The sequence below is a fragment of the Myotis myotis genome, unplaced genomic scaffold, assembly GCF_014108235.1.
Source record: "Myotis myotis isolate mMyoMyo1 unplaced genomic scaffold, mMyoMyo1.p scaffold_m19_p_17, whole genome shotgun sequence".
Classification (NCBI taxonomy): domain Eukaryota; kingdom Metazoa; phylum Chordata; class Mammalia; order Chiroptera; family Vespertilionidae; genus Myotis; species Myotis myotis.
Genome location: NW_023416321.1, coordinates 3528305 through 3547302, shown reverse-complemented (window position 1 = coordinate 3547302; position 18998 = coordinate 3528305). Strand labels below are relative to the sequence as shown.

General features: G+C 54.7%; 3 protein-coding genes across 3 annotated transcripts; all 3 read right to left on the bottom strand.

The window, feature by feature from the left end:
- Nucleotides 1-398: 398 nt before the first annotated feature.
- Nucleotides 399-5741, bottom strand: LOC118672388 (CMRF35-like molecule 6). The gene is made up of 4 exons (XM_036342042.1): nt 4612-5741; nt 3500-3844; nt 1587-1716; nt 399-1463 (listed from the first exon to the last, which is right to left on the bottom strand). Exons 1-4 carry the CDS (start codon nt 4670-4672, stop codon nt 1331-1333), a joined length of 669 nt encoding a protein of 222 aa, XP_036197935.1. The 5' UTR covers nt 4673-5741; the 3' UTR covers nt 399-1330.
- A 1785-nt stretch (nt 5742-7526) lies between these two features.
- LOC118672394 (CMRF35-like molecule 6) lies at nt 7527-12194 on the bottom strand. The gene is made up of 4 exons (XM_036342048.1): nt 11006-12194; nt 9919-10266; nt 7989-8118; nt 7527-7867 (listed from the first exon to the last, which is right to left on the bottom strand). The coding sequence occupies exons 1-4, from the start codon at nt 11064-11066 to the stop codon at nt 7735-7737; spliced, it is 672 nt and encodes a 223-aa protein (XP_036197941.1). The 5' UTR covers nt 11067-12194; the 3' UTR covers nt 7527-7734.
- A 1921-nt stretch (nt 12195-14115) lies between these two features.
- On the bottom strand, nt 14116-18400 carry CD300H (CD300H molecule). The gene is given in 6 exon segments (XM_036339470.1): nt 14116-14248; nt 15792-15846; nt 17775-17989; nt 17991-18096; nt 18099-18128; nt 18343-18400. Coding segments are annotated over 6 exon segments (597 nt in total).
- Between the last annotated feature and the right edge of the window lie 598 nt (nt 18401-18998).

The following is an 18998-nucleotide window of genomic DNA, read 5'->3' as shown; positions in this document are numbered from 1 at the left end:
TTCAGGAATCAACTTTGCTACACAAATGCCCACAAAGAATAATCAATCAAACAATAACAAGATGACTATTGCATTAAAATATTAACTCTGGTAGCATAGTAGGAATAAAAAACATGTATGAATACATAGCATAAACACATCTACCAACACAGCCTGTGGTGGTGTAGATAATTCAATGTAGAGATCATGTTAAAGACTAATTTTAGGCTGTTCATGGGATGCCAGGGCCGGGCCAAACTGCAGATCTCCCAGGACACTGCAAGATGGACCCCACCACCCCTCCCCACTTCCCACCCATCTCTCTTCACCCCTGCACTCTGTCTCCTTGATTCTCATCCCACAGCTGCCCTTCCTTAGCCGCTTCCTGGCACCGGTAATAGTTAGTCCTTAGACACAAGTTCCCTTGTTCCTCGGGAATAGGAAGTGGTGACAGCTGTCAGCACCTGATGTTCCAAGCTCGCTGAACGTGTTCACTGAGGCCCTGGGTCTCTCTGGCTCTCCCAGGGAGTGAGAAATCAGCAGATCCACATGGTGTTGCTTCTCAAGAAATCTGAAGCCTTGGACAGGAATCAGGTGTGTCTTCGTCTCTCACACCTGGTTCCATCCCCACCCTAAGTTCAGTCTACTCCAGTCTGAGCTGCCCACTGGGCTCCAGACCCCTGGTTGTACCTTGAGCCCCTGGCCCCCTGAATGCCTGAGTCCACATCTGGTTGGCCCCCATGGAGACAAGGGGGTCCCTACTCAGATAGCCCAGGCTGATGAGCAGGATGGCCGGGGAGTGGACCCAGCCTGGGGGAAAGGCCAGCAGGATACAAGGGGTCTGGATTTGGGGATTGGCCGGGAGGGACCCAGCAACTGAGAAGCAATCCTGTTGGAGAAGAATTATTTCTGAGTCCATGAAGAGGTCCATAGTGAAGCTCTGCAGATTGCCTCTGGCGCCATCTGTTGGTGGCCTTAAGAACTGCCACAAGCGTGGTCTTTGTTCTTAGCTGTGAGGTTGGGTAATAGAAATGATTGGCACAAACTAATGGAGAGAGTGGTTGACGCTGGCAGGACGTGAAGTCAGGGAGAAGTAGGTGGGGCTTTAAATGTCTCCCTGATGTTTGGTTTCTTAGGCTGAATGGCGGGTACACAGATGTTCATTTTTAGTTCTTCAACTGTTCATATACACACATTTGTGAAGGTGATATAGGCATTAAAATGTTCTTTTAAGACTCTGGTGATAAGCTGAAAGGGGATGTAAGGCTCAGGTGGAGGTTCTGTCTTCTGTAGCCTGAGTGGCTGTGTCTCTGGACAGGACATGGGTGGGCGGGGACGGTGGCAGGTTGTCTTAGCCAAACTGTGTTTCCTCACAAGCTGCCCGCTGAGGCCTGTTCACCCAGAGGACAGCACTGAGCATGCTCAGGAGCAGGGGCACCTTCAGGAATATGAGGAGCAGGAAGTGGACACTGCTGAGCAGGGACCTGTGGGGGACACGGTGACGGTGATGCACAGTGAGCCACATCGTCACCCCCCCCCGCCCCCCCCCCCCCCCATCCAGAGGAGAATCCACCAGGTGTCAAAGTCCTGGGATGTGCGCCCCTTACCGAGGGTGTTGGCTGGCATCAGGCGTCTCCTGGATGGTCATACTGGGCTCAGTGGTCACTGGCAGGGAGGAGGGAGGGCCCAGCGTGCTTGGAGGGCCCAGGGTGCTTGTGACGATCTTCAGGGTGGGGGCTGAGGGAGAAGCACATGTCAGGCCCTGGGTCTTCCACTCTGTCAGCTGTGTGGCTCTAACACAGGTCAAGGTACTCTGGCCATCTCCTCCATGGCCACAGGCGGAAAGACCTGGGCTCCCTCCCTGGGCCCCCTCCCCGAGCCCCTCACCAGGAACTCCGTGGCCCAGTGGGCATGTCCGGATGCAGAGTCGTCCTGCTCAGCAGAGGATCTGACTGTGTGGGAAGTTCACTTGGCCACATCCCCACCACAGCCACACCCTTCTCCCTCTTGTCCCGCCATCAGGGGTGGGGTGACACTTATTCTGTAGCCTTGACTAGAGTGTAGGTTGCCAGGGCCCTTGGGCGTGGCTGATGGATCCAGTGAGATGAGTGAGACGAGGAAATAATCGTGCCTCAGAGTCTGCACTGGATGGCGGGACCATGCAGTCCGTTAGACATGGCGTGGTCTGAATGCTTGTGTCTCCAAAATTCCTTTGTTGAAAGCCCCAGGGCCAGTGGGTGGTGCTAGGAGGCCTGGCATTTGGAGGTGGTCAGGGCATGAGGGTGGAGCCCTCAGCCATGGGATTAGTGCCCGGATGAGGGAGGCCCCTCCATCCCGGAGGATACAACAAACATCTGCACCCAGAGGAGGGCCTCCCCCACATGCCGGGCTCCTGATCTTGGGCTTCCAGCTGTGTCTGAGCTACCAGCCCCCACACTGTCAGACAGGTTTGACCCACTGGGCAGTCCTCCCTGGGGGAAGAAATGAGCAGAAAGAAAGACCTAGAACAGGGGTAGGGGACCTTTTTCCTGCCAAGGGTCATTGGAGATTTATAACATCATTCTCGGGCCACACAAAATCATCAACTTAAACATTAGCCTGTTCTGTTTGGCCAGGCATTTCATTCACTCTCCCCTAATGCACTGGCAGGGCCAGACCCAATGATTTCATGGGCCTTATATGGCCCTCGGGCCGGACGTTCCGATCCCTGATCTAGAAAGACACACACCAGGTGGACCCCATAGAACGTGGCCTGTCCCGAAGGCAGAGCGACAACCCCCCCCCCCAGCCTGAGGTTCTGGGGTTTCCAGTTTCTCCCTCTTAAATAGGCAGACACAAAGGCCAGTGAGGGAACCTCCCACGTGAGAGTGAGAAACCAAAAACTACAAGGAAGGAGTAAGGAGCCAGAGCCACCGTCAGCAGGAAGGTGATGTTCACTCAGCTCTTAGGCAACAAGCACAGCGACCTGTGGAGAGAACTGTGCGGAGAGCGGGCAGGGAGCTGGGGCCATAGCACCTGAGCGCCACGTGATCACCTTTCCTCTCCTTCCTGAGGGAGGTATTTTCAGGGGCTCCTCTGGGTTCCCTCCTGTGGCTACAAGGCATCAGAGAAAAATGAGGAGGGACAGGATCAGCCTGAAGGGCAGGGAGGCCCCCAAACATCACAGGGGCCCCACACAGGGACCTGGGGCTCCTCAGGGCATGCCTGGTGGCTGCTGCAGGCCCCCAGGACCATGGGTGTGAGGGTGGTGCCTCAGGAGCCATCAAGGCTTGAGACTCTGTCAGGGCCTGGGCCTGGAAAGGGTCTGGAACAGACTGAGCGTGTGTGTGTGTGTGTGTGTGTGTGTGTGTGTGTGTGTGTGTGTGTGTGTGGCGCACGTGTGCCCAGATAACACCCACACACTGTGTCCTGATCACTGACCCTGCACTTCACCCTGCTCTTCAAGTCTATCTGATCAGCGGGTGACCAGGTAGATGAGGCAGCCTGGAGCTGGGGTGAAGGGAGGGTGTGTGTGACTCACCTGGGGACACAGACACCTCAACCGGGAAGGTGAGGTGTATCAGTCCTTCTGGCCATGGTCTTTCAATCCCACACCAGTATGTGCCTTCATCGCCTTCTGTGAGGTCCTCCAAGGTCACTGTGAAGGTGAGGTTTGCTGGATGGTCCCTGATGGACACACGGCCGCGCCTCACTTCTCTCTCTGACTCTGTGGTCCCCACAATCTTCCTGTTCAGTGATGGCAAACATGGGCTTTTGCACCAGTATTTGTTATTTTCCTTGAACTCCTTCTCGTACCGACACTGCACGCTCAGCGATCCCCCCACGGTGCCCATCACGTGCCCAGGGCCGCTCAGAGACAAACAGCCTGGAAGACACACCCGTCCCAGGTTCTTACCAGGTGGGCCAGGGGCAGGGGTACTCTGGGGTGCAGGTCCCCTCAAGAGCCCCCAGGGTCTGGAGGCCATGCCTTTCCTCAGACCAGGCGAGGGGACCAGGGGCGATAGCTCCCTCCTCCCATGGTGACACAGGGCGAGGGTGTCCATGCAGACAAGAAGGGCCACGATGGGAAAAACAGAGTGTGTGCACATGTATGTGTGTGTGTGTATGTGCCTGTGTGCACATGTATGTGAGTGGGTGTATAATTGTGTGTGATGCACCAAGACCTCATCTCTGATTTTTTTAATCACTGAAGGATATTTTTCCATTGCTTTTTAGAGAGAGTGGAAGGGAGGTAGGGAGGCAGAGAAAAAGAGAGAAACATTGATTGCATGAGCCCAGATACGTGCCTTTGATGCAGAATCGAACCTGCGTCGGACCAACGCTCTAACCACTGAACCATTTCCAGGACCCAATCCCTGGTTATGACAATCAGGTGGTGAGCACAGATCCTGCCTCCCCAGCACAGCTCTGTGGGCGCAGTGGTTGAGACTCGCCTGCTTTGTGCACTGAATCCTTGTGGTTGCTGCTGAGGCAGGTGCTGGCTGGTCCTGGAAGCATTTCTGCCTCCCCTTTTTCTCCCCCATGTCCTCCCTCCCTCCTGCTGGGCTGCTCCTCACCCTCCACACCCCGCCTCCCAGTCTTTCCTCATTCCCACTCAGGGTCCAGCTCCCTGTGCAGCCCAGCCCCGCTCACCTGGGACCTGGAGAAGGAGCAGAGCTGAAGGCAGCCACGTGACCCCACTCCTCGGGGTCATGTCTCCGCACAGACACAGCCTGCAGCAGCGCCAGGTCCTATGGGTGGACACGGACAAGCCACCTCAATGAGGGTTCGATTCCCCTGTGCCCACTTCTGCTTTTCTGGGCCTCTCTGCTACCGTGTCCAGCCTAGTTTTGAGTCCGATGCTGGATGGTCAGGGCGCAGGAAGCTTACGGTCAGGAGCTGCACAGGCTGCTGCAGACCCCCGATCTCGGTGCCCTGGGCTTCAGCTCTCAATCCCAATGACAGGACAGGCCCGTGGCCTCAGAGAGGCTGCTGCCTCTTCTCAGAGCACATGGCTGCTCCTCTGACGGCCACACGTCTCCGCACAGCAGAGCCGCTGGGACGTTTCCTCCTTGGTGGTGTCCCCACCCTCTGCCATATGTCACTTCCTTGTAGTCAAGAATGACAGTCCTGGGCTGAAGGCCACATCTTTCATCCTCTCGGGCCTTGGCGGTGACCGCAGAGGTGTTCTGACCCCCAACATGTAGCTGCAGGCACCCACGGGAGCTCTGACCCTGTGGGCACCCAACTCTTCTATGACTTCAGATGCCTTCAAAGGTCCCATCTTGGTTGTGGGTCCCACCCAAGGCTGAGTCCTCTCTCCTGTGGGTTCCCTGTTAACCAATCTCTGAGGACTTCACTTTTTCCTCTTTCTTCTTCTGAAATTCAGCTCTACTGTGAGACTCACACAGAGGTCTGACAGTGGACAAGGAGAGCTCAGATCTCAGAGGATGGAAAGTGGGGGACCCTGTGCAGCTGAGACTGAGCCTTTCCTCTCTGTCCAATGGCACAGAGAGGGGGGTCTTCCCAAAGGCACTGTCGCTGGTGAACCTTTGGGGTTCACAGGGGTGACGAGGGGCCTCCTCAATGGGAAGAGATGGGGATGGTCCTTCCCAGGAGGTGGGGAGGCAGGACTGTCCTACCTCAGACAGGCTCGGTAGTCTCAGGACATGATGGCTTCCGGGACAATTTGCCCTGGAAATGGTAGGGGCGCAGGTCAAGAGGTGGGGCCTACTTTAAGGTGTCTCCTGGGTTAGGCTGGTTTCTCAACCTTGTCATGCTCAATCCAGGTCTATTCGTTTCCCCCAAACACTCTCTTCCCAGACCTGTTCCTCTTCTACACCAGCTTCCCACGACCAAAGACAATAATAACCCAGAGTGGTTGCAACCCAATTCCTGTAACCTGGGCTTCTTCTCTCCTCACTCCCCATCCATCCTTCCCCCAAGCCTCTCCAAGCTGTCCCTTCCCCTCCTATTTCTCTGGCCTTCTGTGTCCTCTGTCCTCTCACCATGGCAGTGACATCCCCCGGTTGCCCTTTCTCTCTCTCCTCTGCTCATCAGCAAGAGCCACAGATCAACAGCAGCAGTGGCACTCCTCGCCGCGCGTCGTCCACTGAGCACACTGTCCTTGCTTGGCCGACTCGACCCGACGGGACCTGACAAGGGTCTCACTCCCCTTGCCCCTTAGTGACCCCAAGTTTCCGTCAGAGTGTCCATCCCTCTCCAGGCCTCAGTTTTACGTGTACAACATAGCGCCCAGACACGGATATACCTTACAAAGTGGTCACCCCAATAAGTCTAGTCTCCACCTGACACCTGACACATAGTTCACTTTTATTTTTGAAGCTCTTGGCATCTTAAAAGAAAAATGATTTCAGAATAGGGTTATCAAAATGGTGTCATGTTTTTAAGTGTGTCAAGTTCATGAATCAACTTTTGATACACAAATGACCATAAGAATAATCAATCAGACAATGAGAAGATGACTATAGCATTAAAATGTTAACTTTCCGGTGGTTTCATAGGAATAAAACACATGAAAATATACATAGCACAAACATGTCTACCTACACAGCCTGTGGTGGTATAAATAATTCAATGTAGAGATCATGTTAAAGGCTAATTTGGAGGCTGTTCATGGGATGCCAGGCCAGGGCCAAACTGTAGACACTCCCAGGACACTGCAAGATGGACCCCGCCACACCTCCCCACTTCCCACCCATCTCTCTTTGCCCCTGCACCTCGGTCTCCTTGTTTCTCATCCCCACAGCTGCCCTTCCTTAGACGCTTCCTGGCACTGGTCATAGTGAGTCCTTCAGACACAAGTTCCCTTGTTCCTGGGGAATAGGAAGTGGTGACAGCTGTCACCACCTGAAGTTCCAAGCTCGCTGAACCTGTTCACTGATCCCTGGGTCTCTCTGCCTCTCCCAGGGAGTGAGAAATCAGCAGATCCACATGGTGTTGCTTTTCAAGAAATCTGAAGCCTTGGACTGGAATCAGGTGTGTCTTTGTCTCTCACACCTGGCTCCACCCCCACCTCTAGGTTCAGTCTACTCCAGTCTGAGCTGCCCACTGGGCTCCAGACCCCTCGTTGTACCTCGATCCCTGGTCCCTGGCCCCCTAAATGCCTGAGTCCACATCTGGTTGGCCCCCATGGAGACAAGGGGGTCCTTACTCAGATAGCCCAGGCTGATGAGCAGGATGGCCGGGGAGTGGACCCAGCCTGGGGGAAAGGCCATCAGGATACAATGGGTCTGGATTTGGGGATCAGTCGGGAGGGAACCATAAATTGAGAAGCAATCCTGTTGGAGAAGAATTATTTCTGAGCCCATGAAGAGGTCCATAGTGAAGCTCTGCAGATGGCCTCTGGCGCCACCTCTTGGTGGCTTTGAAAACTGCCACAAGTGTGCTCTTCCTTCATACCTGTGAGGTTGGTAATAGAAATGATTGGCACAAAGTAATATAGAGAGTGGTTGACTCTGGCAGCAGGAGAACGAGGGGCTTGAAGTCAGGGAGAAGTAGGTGGGGCTTTAAATGTCTCCATGATGTTTGATTTCTTAGGCTGAATGGCGGGTACACAGATGTTTATTTTCAGTCCTTCAACTGTTCATATACACACGTTTGTGTAAGTGCTATACTCATTAAATTATTTTTTTTAGTCTCTGGCGATAGGCTGAAAAGGGATGTAAGGCTCAGGGTGGAGGCTCTGTCTTCTGTAGCCCGAGTGGCTGTGTCTCTGGACAGGACATGGATGGGCGGGGACGGTGGCAGGTTGTCTTAGCCAAACTGTGTTTCCTCACAAGTGGCCCGCTGAGGCCTGTTCACCCAGAGGACAGCACTGAGCATGCTCAGGAACAGGGGCACCTTCAGGAATATGAGGAGCAGGAAGTGGACACTGCTGAGCAGGGACCTGTGGGGGACACGGTGACGGTGATGCACAGTGAGCCACATCGTCACCACCCCCGCCCCTCCAACCCCCGTCCAGAGGAGAATCCACCAGGTGTCAAAGTCCTGGGATGTGCGCCCCTTACCGAGGGTGTTGGCTGGCATCAGGCATCTCCTGACTGGTCATGCTGGACCCAGTGGTCACTGGCAGTGAGGAGGGAGGACCCAGGGTGCTTGGAGGGCCCAGGGTGCTTGTGACGATCTTCAGGGTGGGGGCTGAGGGAGAAGCACATGTCAGGCCCTGGGTTTTCCACTCTGTCAGCTGTGTGACTCTGACACAAGGTCAAGGTCACTCAGGCCATCCCCTCCATGGCCACCGCCAGGTGAGAGCAGGAACCCCTTCCTGGGCCCCGTCCCCGGCCCCTCACCAGGAACTCCATGGCCCAGTGGGCACGTTCGGATGCAGAGTCGTCCTGCTCAGCAGAGGATCTGACTGTGTGGGAAGAGCACCTGGCTCCGGCCACACCCCCACCACAGCCACCCCTTCTCCGCCTTGTCCCGCCATCAGGGGTGGGGTGACACTTATTCTGTAGCCTTAACTAGAGTGATGGGTGGCCAGGGCCCTCAGGCATGGAATGCTTGGAGTGAGACCCAGGAAACAGACCTGCCTCAGAGTCTGCACTAAATGGCGGGACCGCAGTCCCTTAGACACACCATGGTCTGAATGCTGGAGTCTCCACAATTCTTTTGTTGAAAGCCCCATGCCCAGTGGGTGGTATTAGGAGGCCAGGAATTTGGAGGTGGTTAGGTCATGAGGGTGGAGCCCTCATCCTTGGGGTTAGTGCCTGGATGAGGGAGGCCCCTCACCCCGGAGGATACAACAAAAGTTTGCAGCCAGAGGAGGGCCTCGCCCAGGTGCCGGGCTCCTGATCTTGGGCTTCCAGCTGTGTCTGAGCTACCAGCCCCCACACTGTCAGTCAGGCCTTCAGCCCACTGGGCAGTCCTCTCTGGGGGAAGAAATGAGCAGAAAGAAGGACCTAGAGCAGGGATGGGGGGTCTTTTCCTGCCAAAGGCCATTTGGAGATTTAGAACATCATTCTCAGGCTTCACAAAATCATCAACTTAAACATTAGCCTGTTCTGTTTGGCCAGTGTTTCATTCACTCACCCCTAATGCCTTGGCAGGGCCAGACCCAATGATTTCTTGGGCCTTATATGGCCCTCGGGCCAGACGTTCCCCACTCCTGATCTAGAGACACACACACCAGGTGGACCCCATAGAACGTGTCCTGTCCCGAAGGCAGAGGGACAAACCCCTCCCCCTCCCTCAAGCCAGAGGTTTCCATGAATTTCCAGTTTCTCCCTCTTAAACACCAAGACACAAAGGCCAGTGAGGGCACCTCCCACGTGAGAGTGAGAAACCGAGAACTTCAAGGAGGAAGTGAGCAGCCAGCGCCACCGTCAGCAGGAAGGTGATGTTCACTGGGCTCTCAGGCAACAAGCACAGCGACCTGTGGAGAGAACTGTGCGGAGAGCGGGCAGGGAGCTGGGGACGTAGCACCTGAGCGCCACGTGATCACCTTTCCTCTCCTTCCTGAGGGAGGTATTTTCAGGGGCTCCTCTGGGTTCCCCCCTGTGGCTACAAGGCATCAGAGAAAAACGGGGAGGGACAGAGTCAGCCTGAAGGGACGGGAGGCCCCCGCAACATCACAGGGGCCCCACACACGGAACCGTGGCTCCTCTGGGCCCGTCTCCTGGCAGCTGCAGGGCCCCAGGACCAAGGCTGTGAGGGTGATGCCTCAGGAGCCATCCAGGCCTGAGATTCCGTCAGGGCCTGGGCTCCAAAGGGGTCTGGAACAGACTGTGTGTGTGTGTGTGTGTGTGTGTGTGTGTGTGTGTGTGTGTGTGTGCAGGGCACACCTGTGCCCAGATAACACAACACCCACACATGCTGTGTCCTGATCACTGACCCCCATTCACCCAGCTCTTCAATAACATGTCTGCCCTGACCAGCGGGTGACCAGGTACAGGTCAGGCAGCCTGGATCTGGGGCGAGGGGAGAGTGTTTGTGACTCACCTGGGGACACAACAGCCACCTCAACCTGGAAGGTGAGGTCTATCAGTCCTTCTGTCCATGGTCTATGGATCCCACACCTGTATGTGCCTCCATCGCCCTCTGTGAGGCTCTCCAAGGTCACTGTGAAGGTGAGGGTTGCTGGATGGTCCCTGATGGACACACGGCCACTCCTCACTTCTCTCTCTGACTTCGTGGTCTCCACAATCTTCGTCCTCAGCGATGCCAAACATGGGCTTTTGCACCAGTATTTGTTATTTTCCTTGAACTCCTTCTCGTACCGACACTGCACGCTCAGCGATCCCCCCACGGTGCCCGTCACGTGCTCGGGGCCGCTCAGAGACAAACAACCTGGAAGACAAAGCCCATCCCGGGTTATTACCAGATGGGCCAGGGGCAAGGGGCGTCCTGGGGTGCAGGACCCTCAAGAGCCCTCAGTGTCTGGAGGCCATGCCTTTCCTCAGACCAGGCGAGGGGACCAGGGGCGATAGCTCCCTCCTCCCAGTGGTGACACAGGGAGAGCGTGTCCATGGAGACAAGAAGGGCTACGATGGGAATAAAGGAGTGTGTGCACATGTATGTGTGTATGTACATGTGTGTGTATGTGATGAACCAAGACCACATCTCTGATGTATTTTTAATCACTTAAGGATATTTTTCCATTTTAGAGAGAGTGTAAGAGAGGTAGGGAGGCAGAGGAAGAGAGAGACACATTCATTGGTTTCCTCCTGCATGAGCCCAGGTACATGCCTTTGACCCAGAATTGAACCTGTGTCAGGTCGATGCTCTAACCACTGAGCCCTCAGCCAGGGCCCACTTCCCTGGTTATGACCATAAGGTGATGAGCACAGACCCTGCCTCCCAGCACAGCTCTGAGGGCGCAGTAGTTGAGACTCGCCTGCTTTGTGCACTGAATCCTTGTGGTTCCTGCCGCCTGCTGCCTGGTCCTGGAAGCATTTCTGCCTTCCCTTCCTCTCCCCCATGTCCTCCCTCCTTCCTGCTGGGCTGCTCCTCACCCTCCACACCCCGCCTCCCAGTCTTTCCTCATTCCCATTCGGGCCCAGCTCCCATGCAGCCCAGCCCCGCTCACCTGGGACCTGGAGAAGGAGCAGAGCTGAAGGCAGCCACGTGGCTCCACTCCTCGGGGTCATGTCTCTGCACAGACACAGCCTGCAGCAGCGCCAGGTCCTATGGGTGGACACGGTCAAGCGTCCTCAAAGAGGGTTCGATTGGCCTGTGCCCTCTTCCGCTTTTCTGGGCATCTCTGCTTCTGTGTCCAGCCCAGTTTTGAGTCTGATGCTTGATGGTCAGGGTGCAGGAAGCTTAGGGTCAGGAGCTATAGAGGCTGCTGCAGACCCCCGGCCTTTAGTGCCCTGGGCTTCTGCTCTCAACCCCAATGACAGGACAGGCCCCGTGACCTCAGAGAGGCTGCTGCCCCTTCTCAGAGCACATGGCTGCTCCTCTGACGGCCACACGTCTCCGCACAGCAGAGCCGCTGGGACGTTTCCTCCTTGGTGGTGTCCCCACCCTCTGCCATATGTCACTTCCTTGTAGTCAAGAATGACAGTGCTGGGCTGAAGGCCACATCTTTCATCCTCTCGGGCCTTGGTGGTGACCACAGAGGTGTTCTGACCCCCAACATGTAGCTGCAGGCACCCACGGGAGCGCTGACCCTGTGGGCCCCCAGCTCTTCTACGACCTCAGATGCCTTCAAAGGTCCCATCTTGGTTGTGGGGTCCCGTCCAAGGCTGAGTCCTCTCTCCTGTGGGTTCCCTGCTCACCAACCCTCTGAGGACTTCACTTTTTCCTCTTTCTGCTTCTGAAAGTCAGCTCCACGGTGAGGCTCACACAGAGGTCTGACAGTGGACAAGGAGAGCTCAGAGCTCAGAGCATGGAGAGTGGGGGACCCTGTGCAGCTGAGACTGAGCCTTTCCTCTCCGTCCAGGGGCACAGAGAGGGTGGTCTTCCCAAAGGCACTGTCGCTGGTGAACCTTTGGGGTTCATAGGGGTGACCAGGGGCCTCTTCAAGGGGCAGAGGTGGGGATGGTCCTTCCCAGGAGGTGGGGAGGCAGGTCTGTCCTACCTCAGACAGGCTCGGTAGTCTCAGGACATGATGGCTCCCGGGCCAATTGGCCCTGGAAATGGTAGGGGCGCAGGTCAAGAGGTGGGGCCTATTTTAAGATGTCTCCTTGGTGAAGCCGTTTTCTCAACCTTGTCTTGCACAATCCAGGTCTGTCCATTTCCCCAAAACACTCTCTTCCCAGACCTGTTCCTCTTCTACACCAGCTTACCGCAACCGAAGGCAATAACAACCCAGAGTGGTTGCAACCCAACTCCTGTAACATGGGCTTCTTCTCTCCTCACTCCCCATCCATCCTTCCTCCAAGCCTCTCCAGTCTGTCCCTTCCCCTCCTTTTCCTCTGGCCTTCTGTGTCCTCTGTCCTCTCACCATGGCAGTGACATCCCCCGGTTGCCCTTTCTCTCTCTCCTCTGCGCATCAGCAAGAGCCACAGAACAACAGCAGCAGTGGCACTCCTCGCCGCACGTCGTCCACTGAGACACACTCTCCTTGCTTGGCCGACTCGACCCGACGGGACCTGACAAGGGTCTCACTCCCCTTGCCCCTTAGTGACCCCATGTTTCCGTCAGAGTGCCCATCCCTCTCCAGGCCTCAGTTTAGGTGAACAACATAGCGCCCAGACACTTATATATCTGACAAAGTGCTCACCTGGTAAGTCTAGTCCCCACCCGACACCTGACACATAGTTCGCTTTTATTTTTGAAGCTCTCAGCATCTTGGAAAAAAAAAGTCCGAATAGGGTTACCAAAACGGTGTCATGTGTTAAGTGTGTCAAGTTCAGGAATCAACTTTTGTTCACTAATGACCACAAAGAATAATCAATCAGACAATGAGAAGATGACTATTACATTAAAATGTTAACTTTCTGGTGGCTTAGTAGGAATAAAACACACATATAAATACATAGCATAAATACGTCTACCAACACAGCCTGTGGTGGTGTAGATAATTCAATGTAGAGATCATGTTAAAGACTAATTTTGAGGCTGTTCATGGGATGCTAGGCCAGGGCCAAACTGTAGACTCTCACAGGACACCAAGATGGACCCCGCCACCCCTCCCCACTTCCCACCCATCTCTCTTTGCACCTGCACCTCTGTCTCCTTGCTTCTCATCCCCACAGCTGCCCTTCCTTAGACGCTTCCTGGCAGTGGTCATAGTTAGTCCCTTAGACACAAGTTCCCTTGTTCCTGGGGAATAGGAAGTGGTGCCAGCTGTCACCACCTGAAGTTCCAAGCTCACTGAACGTGTTCACTGATCCCTGGTCTCTCTGCCTCTCCCAGGGAGTGAGAAATCAGCAGATCCACATGGTGTTGCTTCTCAAGAAATCTGAAGCCTTGGACAGGAATCAGGTCTGTCTTCATCTCTAGGGCCTGGCTCCATCCCCTCCCCTAGGTTCAGTCTACTCCAGTCTGAGCTGCCCACTGGGCTCCGGACCCCTGGTTGTACCTTGAGCCCTGGCCCCCTGAATGCCTGAGTCCACATCTGGTTGGCCCCAACGGAGACATGGGGTCCCTACTCAGATAGCCCAGGCTGATGAGCAGGATGGGGCGGGGAGTGGACTCATCCTGGGGGAAAGGCCATCAGGATACAATGGGTCTGGATTTGGGGATCAGTCGGGAGGGACCCAGCAACTGAGATGCAATCCTGTTGGAGAAGAATTATTTCTAAGTCCATGAAGAGGTCCACAATGAAGCTCTGCAGATGGCCTCTGGCGCCACCTCTTGGTGGCTTTAAAAACTGCCACAAGCGTGCTCTTTCTTCTTACCCATGAGATTGGGTAATAGAAATGATTTGCACAAAATAATCATTTCATTTCAGAGAGTGGTTGACGCTGGCAGGACTTGAGGTCAGGGAGAAGTAGGTGGGGGCTTTAAATGTCTCCATGATGTTTGATTTCTTAGGCTGAATGGCGGGTACACAGATGTTTATTTTTAGTCCTTCAACTGTTCATATACACACGTTTGTGTGGGTGATATAGTCATTAAAATGTTTTTTTAAGTCTCTGATGATAAGCTGAAATGGGATGTAAGGCTCAGGGTGGAGGTTCTGTCTTCTGTAGCCCGAGTGGCTGTGTCTCTGGACAGGACATGGGTGGGCGGGGACGGTGGCAGGTTGTCTTAGCCAAACTGGGTTTCCTCACAAGTTGCCCACTGAGGCCTGTTCACCCAGAGGACAGCACTGAGCATGCTCAGGAGCAGGGGCACCTTCAGGAATATGAGGAGCAGGAAGTGGACACTGCTGAGCAGGGACCTGCGAGAGGGACAGTGGCCAGCAGTCAATGGGAGGCCCAGGCTCCCCCTCTCCCCGACCTTCCTTTGAGCTCAGGTCCTATGACCTCAAAACTCATTATCAGAGTCAAACCTGGATGGTGTCAGGACCAGACAGCCCCATGCTGAGGACCACAGACGCCTGTTCTTTGTTTAGTTCCAGAATGAACTCTGAGGTCAGGACACAGCAGGTGCATGAGGACATGGTGTGAGAAACAGAGGGAAGACATATGCAGGATCCCGGGCAGACCCTGGCACCCAGAAAGCCCTCAGCCATCAACACTCACAGGACCCCAGCTCTTGCTGGGACCAACTTTAAGGATGAATGTCCCCTTATAACCACTCCACACTCAAATGAAAGTCCTGGCTCATCCTTGAATACAATCATGGGAGCAGATATTCTGCTTAAACCACCCAACGACCTCTACCCCAAGGAGTGACTTTGCCCATTCCCTCACCCCCTGGGTCCCAGTGCACTGCTCATTCCAGCTCTCACAAATGTAGCAACCCCTGTTGGTACCCTCTGTTTGCCCACTTGAGCTTCTGGTAGCTGTGGACAGTCTTGGACCCGCCAATGGCTTCTCACCTCAAGCCCCTGCCCCTTCTTGCCTGAGGATTCTCTCTGGCCATAGGAGTGGGCATGGCTTGCTGGGCAGAGCAGGCCAGAAATGCCCCAGGATTCAGGACCCAGGAGTGACCCTCTGCCCGGAACTGTCCTACTCCAGATGCTTTCTTGCTTGACTTTCCCACTTCCTTTGGGTCTCTGCTCACATGTCACTAATTGGGAGGCCTTCGCGCATCACTCTGTATAAACTAGCAAACCTGCCATCTGTCCCCGCCAGGAGGACAGACGTGTGTGGATCCCCACCCCGGCTTCCTCGCTGCTCCATGGGCAGCTCTGAGGAATGTCCTGCGCAGCCTCTCTGAGGGAGCCCAGGGCATTGAGCCCGGTTGCTCCAGTGGGAACGCTCTCATCAAGGGGCACTTCATTTGTCTTCCCTCCTTCCCGCTCCCTCACTAGGCCTCCTGGGATCACCTCTCTGTAAACTCTCGACACCTAAATTCTCGTCTCGGGATCCGATTATGAGGAAACCCAATCTAAGTCTCTTTGTTACTTGTTTTCATGGAGCATCTCACTAGCCTTCATCATGCCCAGTCACCTTCCCCACACACATCCATCACCCTGTCCTTTAATACCTACCTGCTTAATTTTTCTCCATAGTAATGATCATTAATGGCATTGCCTCTATGTGTGTGTGTATCTATCTATCTACCCACCTACCTATCTAGCTACTCATCCATGTGGTCATGTTTAAATCTGCCCATTTGAAAGAAACGTCCTTGAGAGCACAGCCTTGCCTGTTCACTGTCATATCCCCAGCATTCGCATCAGTTCCTGGCACATAACAAGTAAATGAAGTATTTGTTGAGTGAGTGGCTCCTTGAGGAAACCTGTGTCTGGGAAGCCCTACCCTCGGGAAGATGCCGTGCAGATGGCAGCAGACACGGGGACACGTGCGCCTTACCCTGGGTCTTGGCTGGGAGGTCCAGGCGTCCTTGCAGAGCTCCTGCTGTTGGAGGCTGTGGGGGAGATGGAGGGTGAGGGACAGGGCCCAGTGGCCCGCCCAGGACTCTCCCCACCTAGATACCCCTCCCCTTCATGGTCCTAACTTCACAAAGCAGGGGGAACTCGGAGAAGGGGCTGAACAGATGTTCTCAGACCATCCTCTCCCCATAGTCAGACCCAGGCCTGAGCAGCGTGGAGGAGTATCCCCTCCAACCCCATCCCAGTGTGCTCTTAGCCAGGTGAACACTATCACCAGGACGAGAGATGCATCGCCTTCTGCCATTAAGCAGTTCTGCGTTCCTCGTCTCCCTGAAAACAGGAGTGCTCGAAGGTCAGGTCAAGAGTTAGACCTCAGGTTCCACCCCCCCGCCCCCCCCAGCCAGTGCACCCACCTATCACCCCCACACCCCCATCCTTGGCAGAAGACTATAGAGGTTGATGCAGGGAAGTTTGAAAGAGGGGCTCCCTCACACAGCTGATGGCTGGAAAATGCTACCAGCCCCAAAGACATGGCATCTGTACTCTGGAAAGTGGGACCCCCAGCCCCCTCAGCCCGCCCAGCTCCTCGGACATTGGCAGCCTCACCTGTATTCCCTCCGGCGGGAGACTGGAGAATCTCACTGGCTCAGTGGCCAACCCGGAGGAAGAACCTCCAGACTCAGACACTCAGGGACCCGGAGGAAAAGAGCTGAATCTCAGGGCGGTCACCTAAAGGTGAGGCTCCTCCTCCAGCCCCCACAAAGCACCTCAAGGCTGCATTCTTAAGTGCACAGAGTCAAAACCTTCAGAGGAAAGCCTCCAACATGAAAGAGAGAGACCAACACAATGAGGAAAAAGTGTCAGAAGAAGCTGAGACAATGCAGGAAGCAGAAGAAAAAGAACACACCCTTAGATTGATAAGGGGTGATGCAGCTCTCAGGAAAGAAGAGAAGGAAGGAAGGAAGGAAGGAAGGAAGGAAGGAAGGAAGGAAGGAAGGAAAGAAAGAGAGAAAGAAAGAGAGAAGTAAAAGGACTTATTAAAAGATCAAGCAACAATTTGAACAGAAACATGTTAAAGGTGCCTCTTCTCTCTTCTGCCCTGTCAGGCCCAGGGGTTTACTGGACTCTCTCCTGCCTGGTCAAGTGAATCGGAGGGAGAAGATGAAGAGGGAGGGGGAGGATGCCAGACAGACAGACCAGACAGAGGGTTGAGGGCTCCCTCCTTCCCCACGCCCACCAACAAACCCCGTTGACCTGGAGCCCAGGGGCCAGGGCCTCCAGAAAATGGGCTTTCCCTGAGGCTGAAGAAAGGCCCAGAAGATGGGTGCTAGAGAAGCCAGGGCGAGAGTTGGGGCTGGCCTTGGATTTCTGGTGCAGGGCTCCCCAGTCAGAGGGATGAGGTTGGCAGTCTGGGCCATCCCTGACTTTAGACCATCTCAAAGTTCCTGTGCGGACCCTGGGTGAGGCCCTGGGCCCTGGGGTTGTAGAGAGGTCTTAATCCTGAGAGCTCAAGCCAACGGACAGTGTGAAGGGGGTCCCTTTGGAGTGACCTCCACCCTGTACACACACACGCTACCCTGTGAAGTCAGGAAGGTAGCATGAGGCCCTCAGTCCTGATGGATCCGATGACACAGGGCCCTCCCACCTCAACCCACAGACATTGTCAGGACCTGGGGTGGTGGCAGGAAACCTGGATGTGACCCACCCACACTCACTCTCACACACCTGACACACACACTGGCACTCCGACTGACCCACATTTTCACACATGTTTTCCTCACACACACCCTCATGCTTTCACACACTCACACACACTCACATACACACAACGCACTTGGTCCTGAATCTCTGGTGCACAAACACCAGGCCCCATTCCCTCTCCTGAGTTGAAATTTCCTGGGATGCTCTGCAGAGATTCGCTCAGACCCCTTCATCGCTGGTACCAGAGGAAGGAGGGCCTTACCTGGGGAAACAAACACTTGAACCTGGAAAAAGGGTTCAGGCAAGAAGCCAGGAAGCCCCTCTTCCATCAGTAGCGTGGAAATCCCAAACCTGTATTTTCCTGCATCGTTTGCAGTGAGATTCGTCAAGGTCACTGTGAAGGTGAGGTTTCCAGGATGGTCCAGGACGGACACTCGACCTCTCCTCACCTCTCTCCTGGAGGCGCTGGTCTCCACAGTCAGAGAAAAGTGGCAAGCACGGCTGTCTGCACCAGTATTTGTTAAATGCCTCATATTCCTTCTGGTACCGACACTGCACCCTCAGGGATCCACCCACGGTGCCCTCAAATTACTGGGGCCGCGCAGAGACAAAGAGCCTGGAAAACACAATCCATCTTGTCTTCCCCTGGAAGAGCCTGGGCCAGAGGGGCCTGGGTGTCCGGTCTTTTGGAAGTCACCCTGAGTCCTGAAGGAGGGGGCAGGCACCAGCAAGGTATAGGCAGACACAGGAGGAGATCTAAGGAGACACCTGTTGTGGGATTCTGAGACTCAAGAGGCCATGACCAGCCTGTGTGAGTTCAACCAACTCACAATGTGAGGGGGAGAGGAAGACTTTGGTGGTCCTAGACAGGTTCTGGGTCCCATCCATTACTTAGAATTGAATAAAGCTACTAAGCATGATCTGAATAAAGGGATGGATGGATAGATGGATGGATGGATGGATGGATGGATGGATGGATGGATGGATGGATGGATGGAGAGATGGATGGATGGATGGATGGATGGATGGATGGATGGAGAAATGGATGGATGGATGGATGGATGGATGGATGGATGGATGGATGGATGGATGGAGAGATGGACTAGGAAACAGAAAATAAGAATGGGAACAGGAAAATTTAGATAAAGCCCAGTGTTGGGAACTAAGAGGAAGCCTTCAGCTCACTGTGGACCCCGAGTTTATAATCCCTGCTTGTACAGGTAGGACCTCCTGCTCATAGGTCTGAGTCACACAGGAGATGCGCGTTGGCCAGGGTATAAGGAGGCCATTTAAGAAGAGGCTCTTCTTGACCACGGTTCAAGGACATTAAGACTTCGATTTCCCTCCTGGGACAGACTCCTGCAGCAACACTTGCCATCACTGAATATCTTCAGGAACTCCTTGCTCCACATCGATGGCCCACCAGTGTGGTTCCTTCCCTCCCCTACTCCTCGGCAGCCTCCCCCCCACCCCCCGCCCCCAGCCT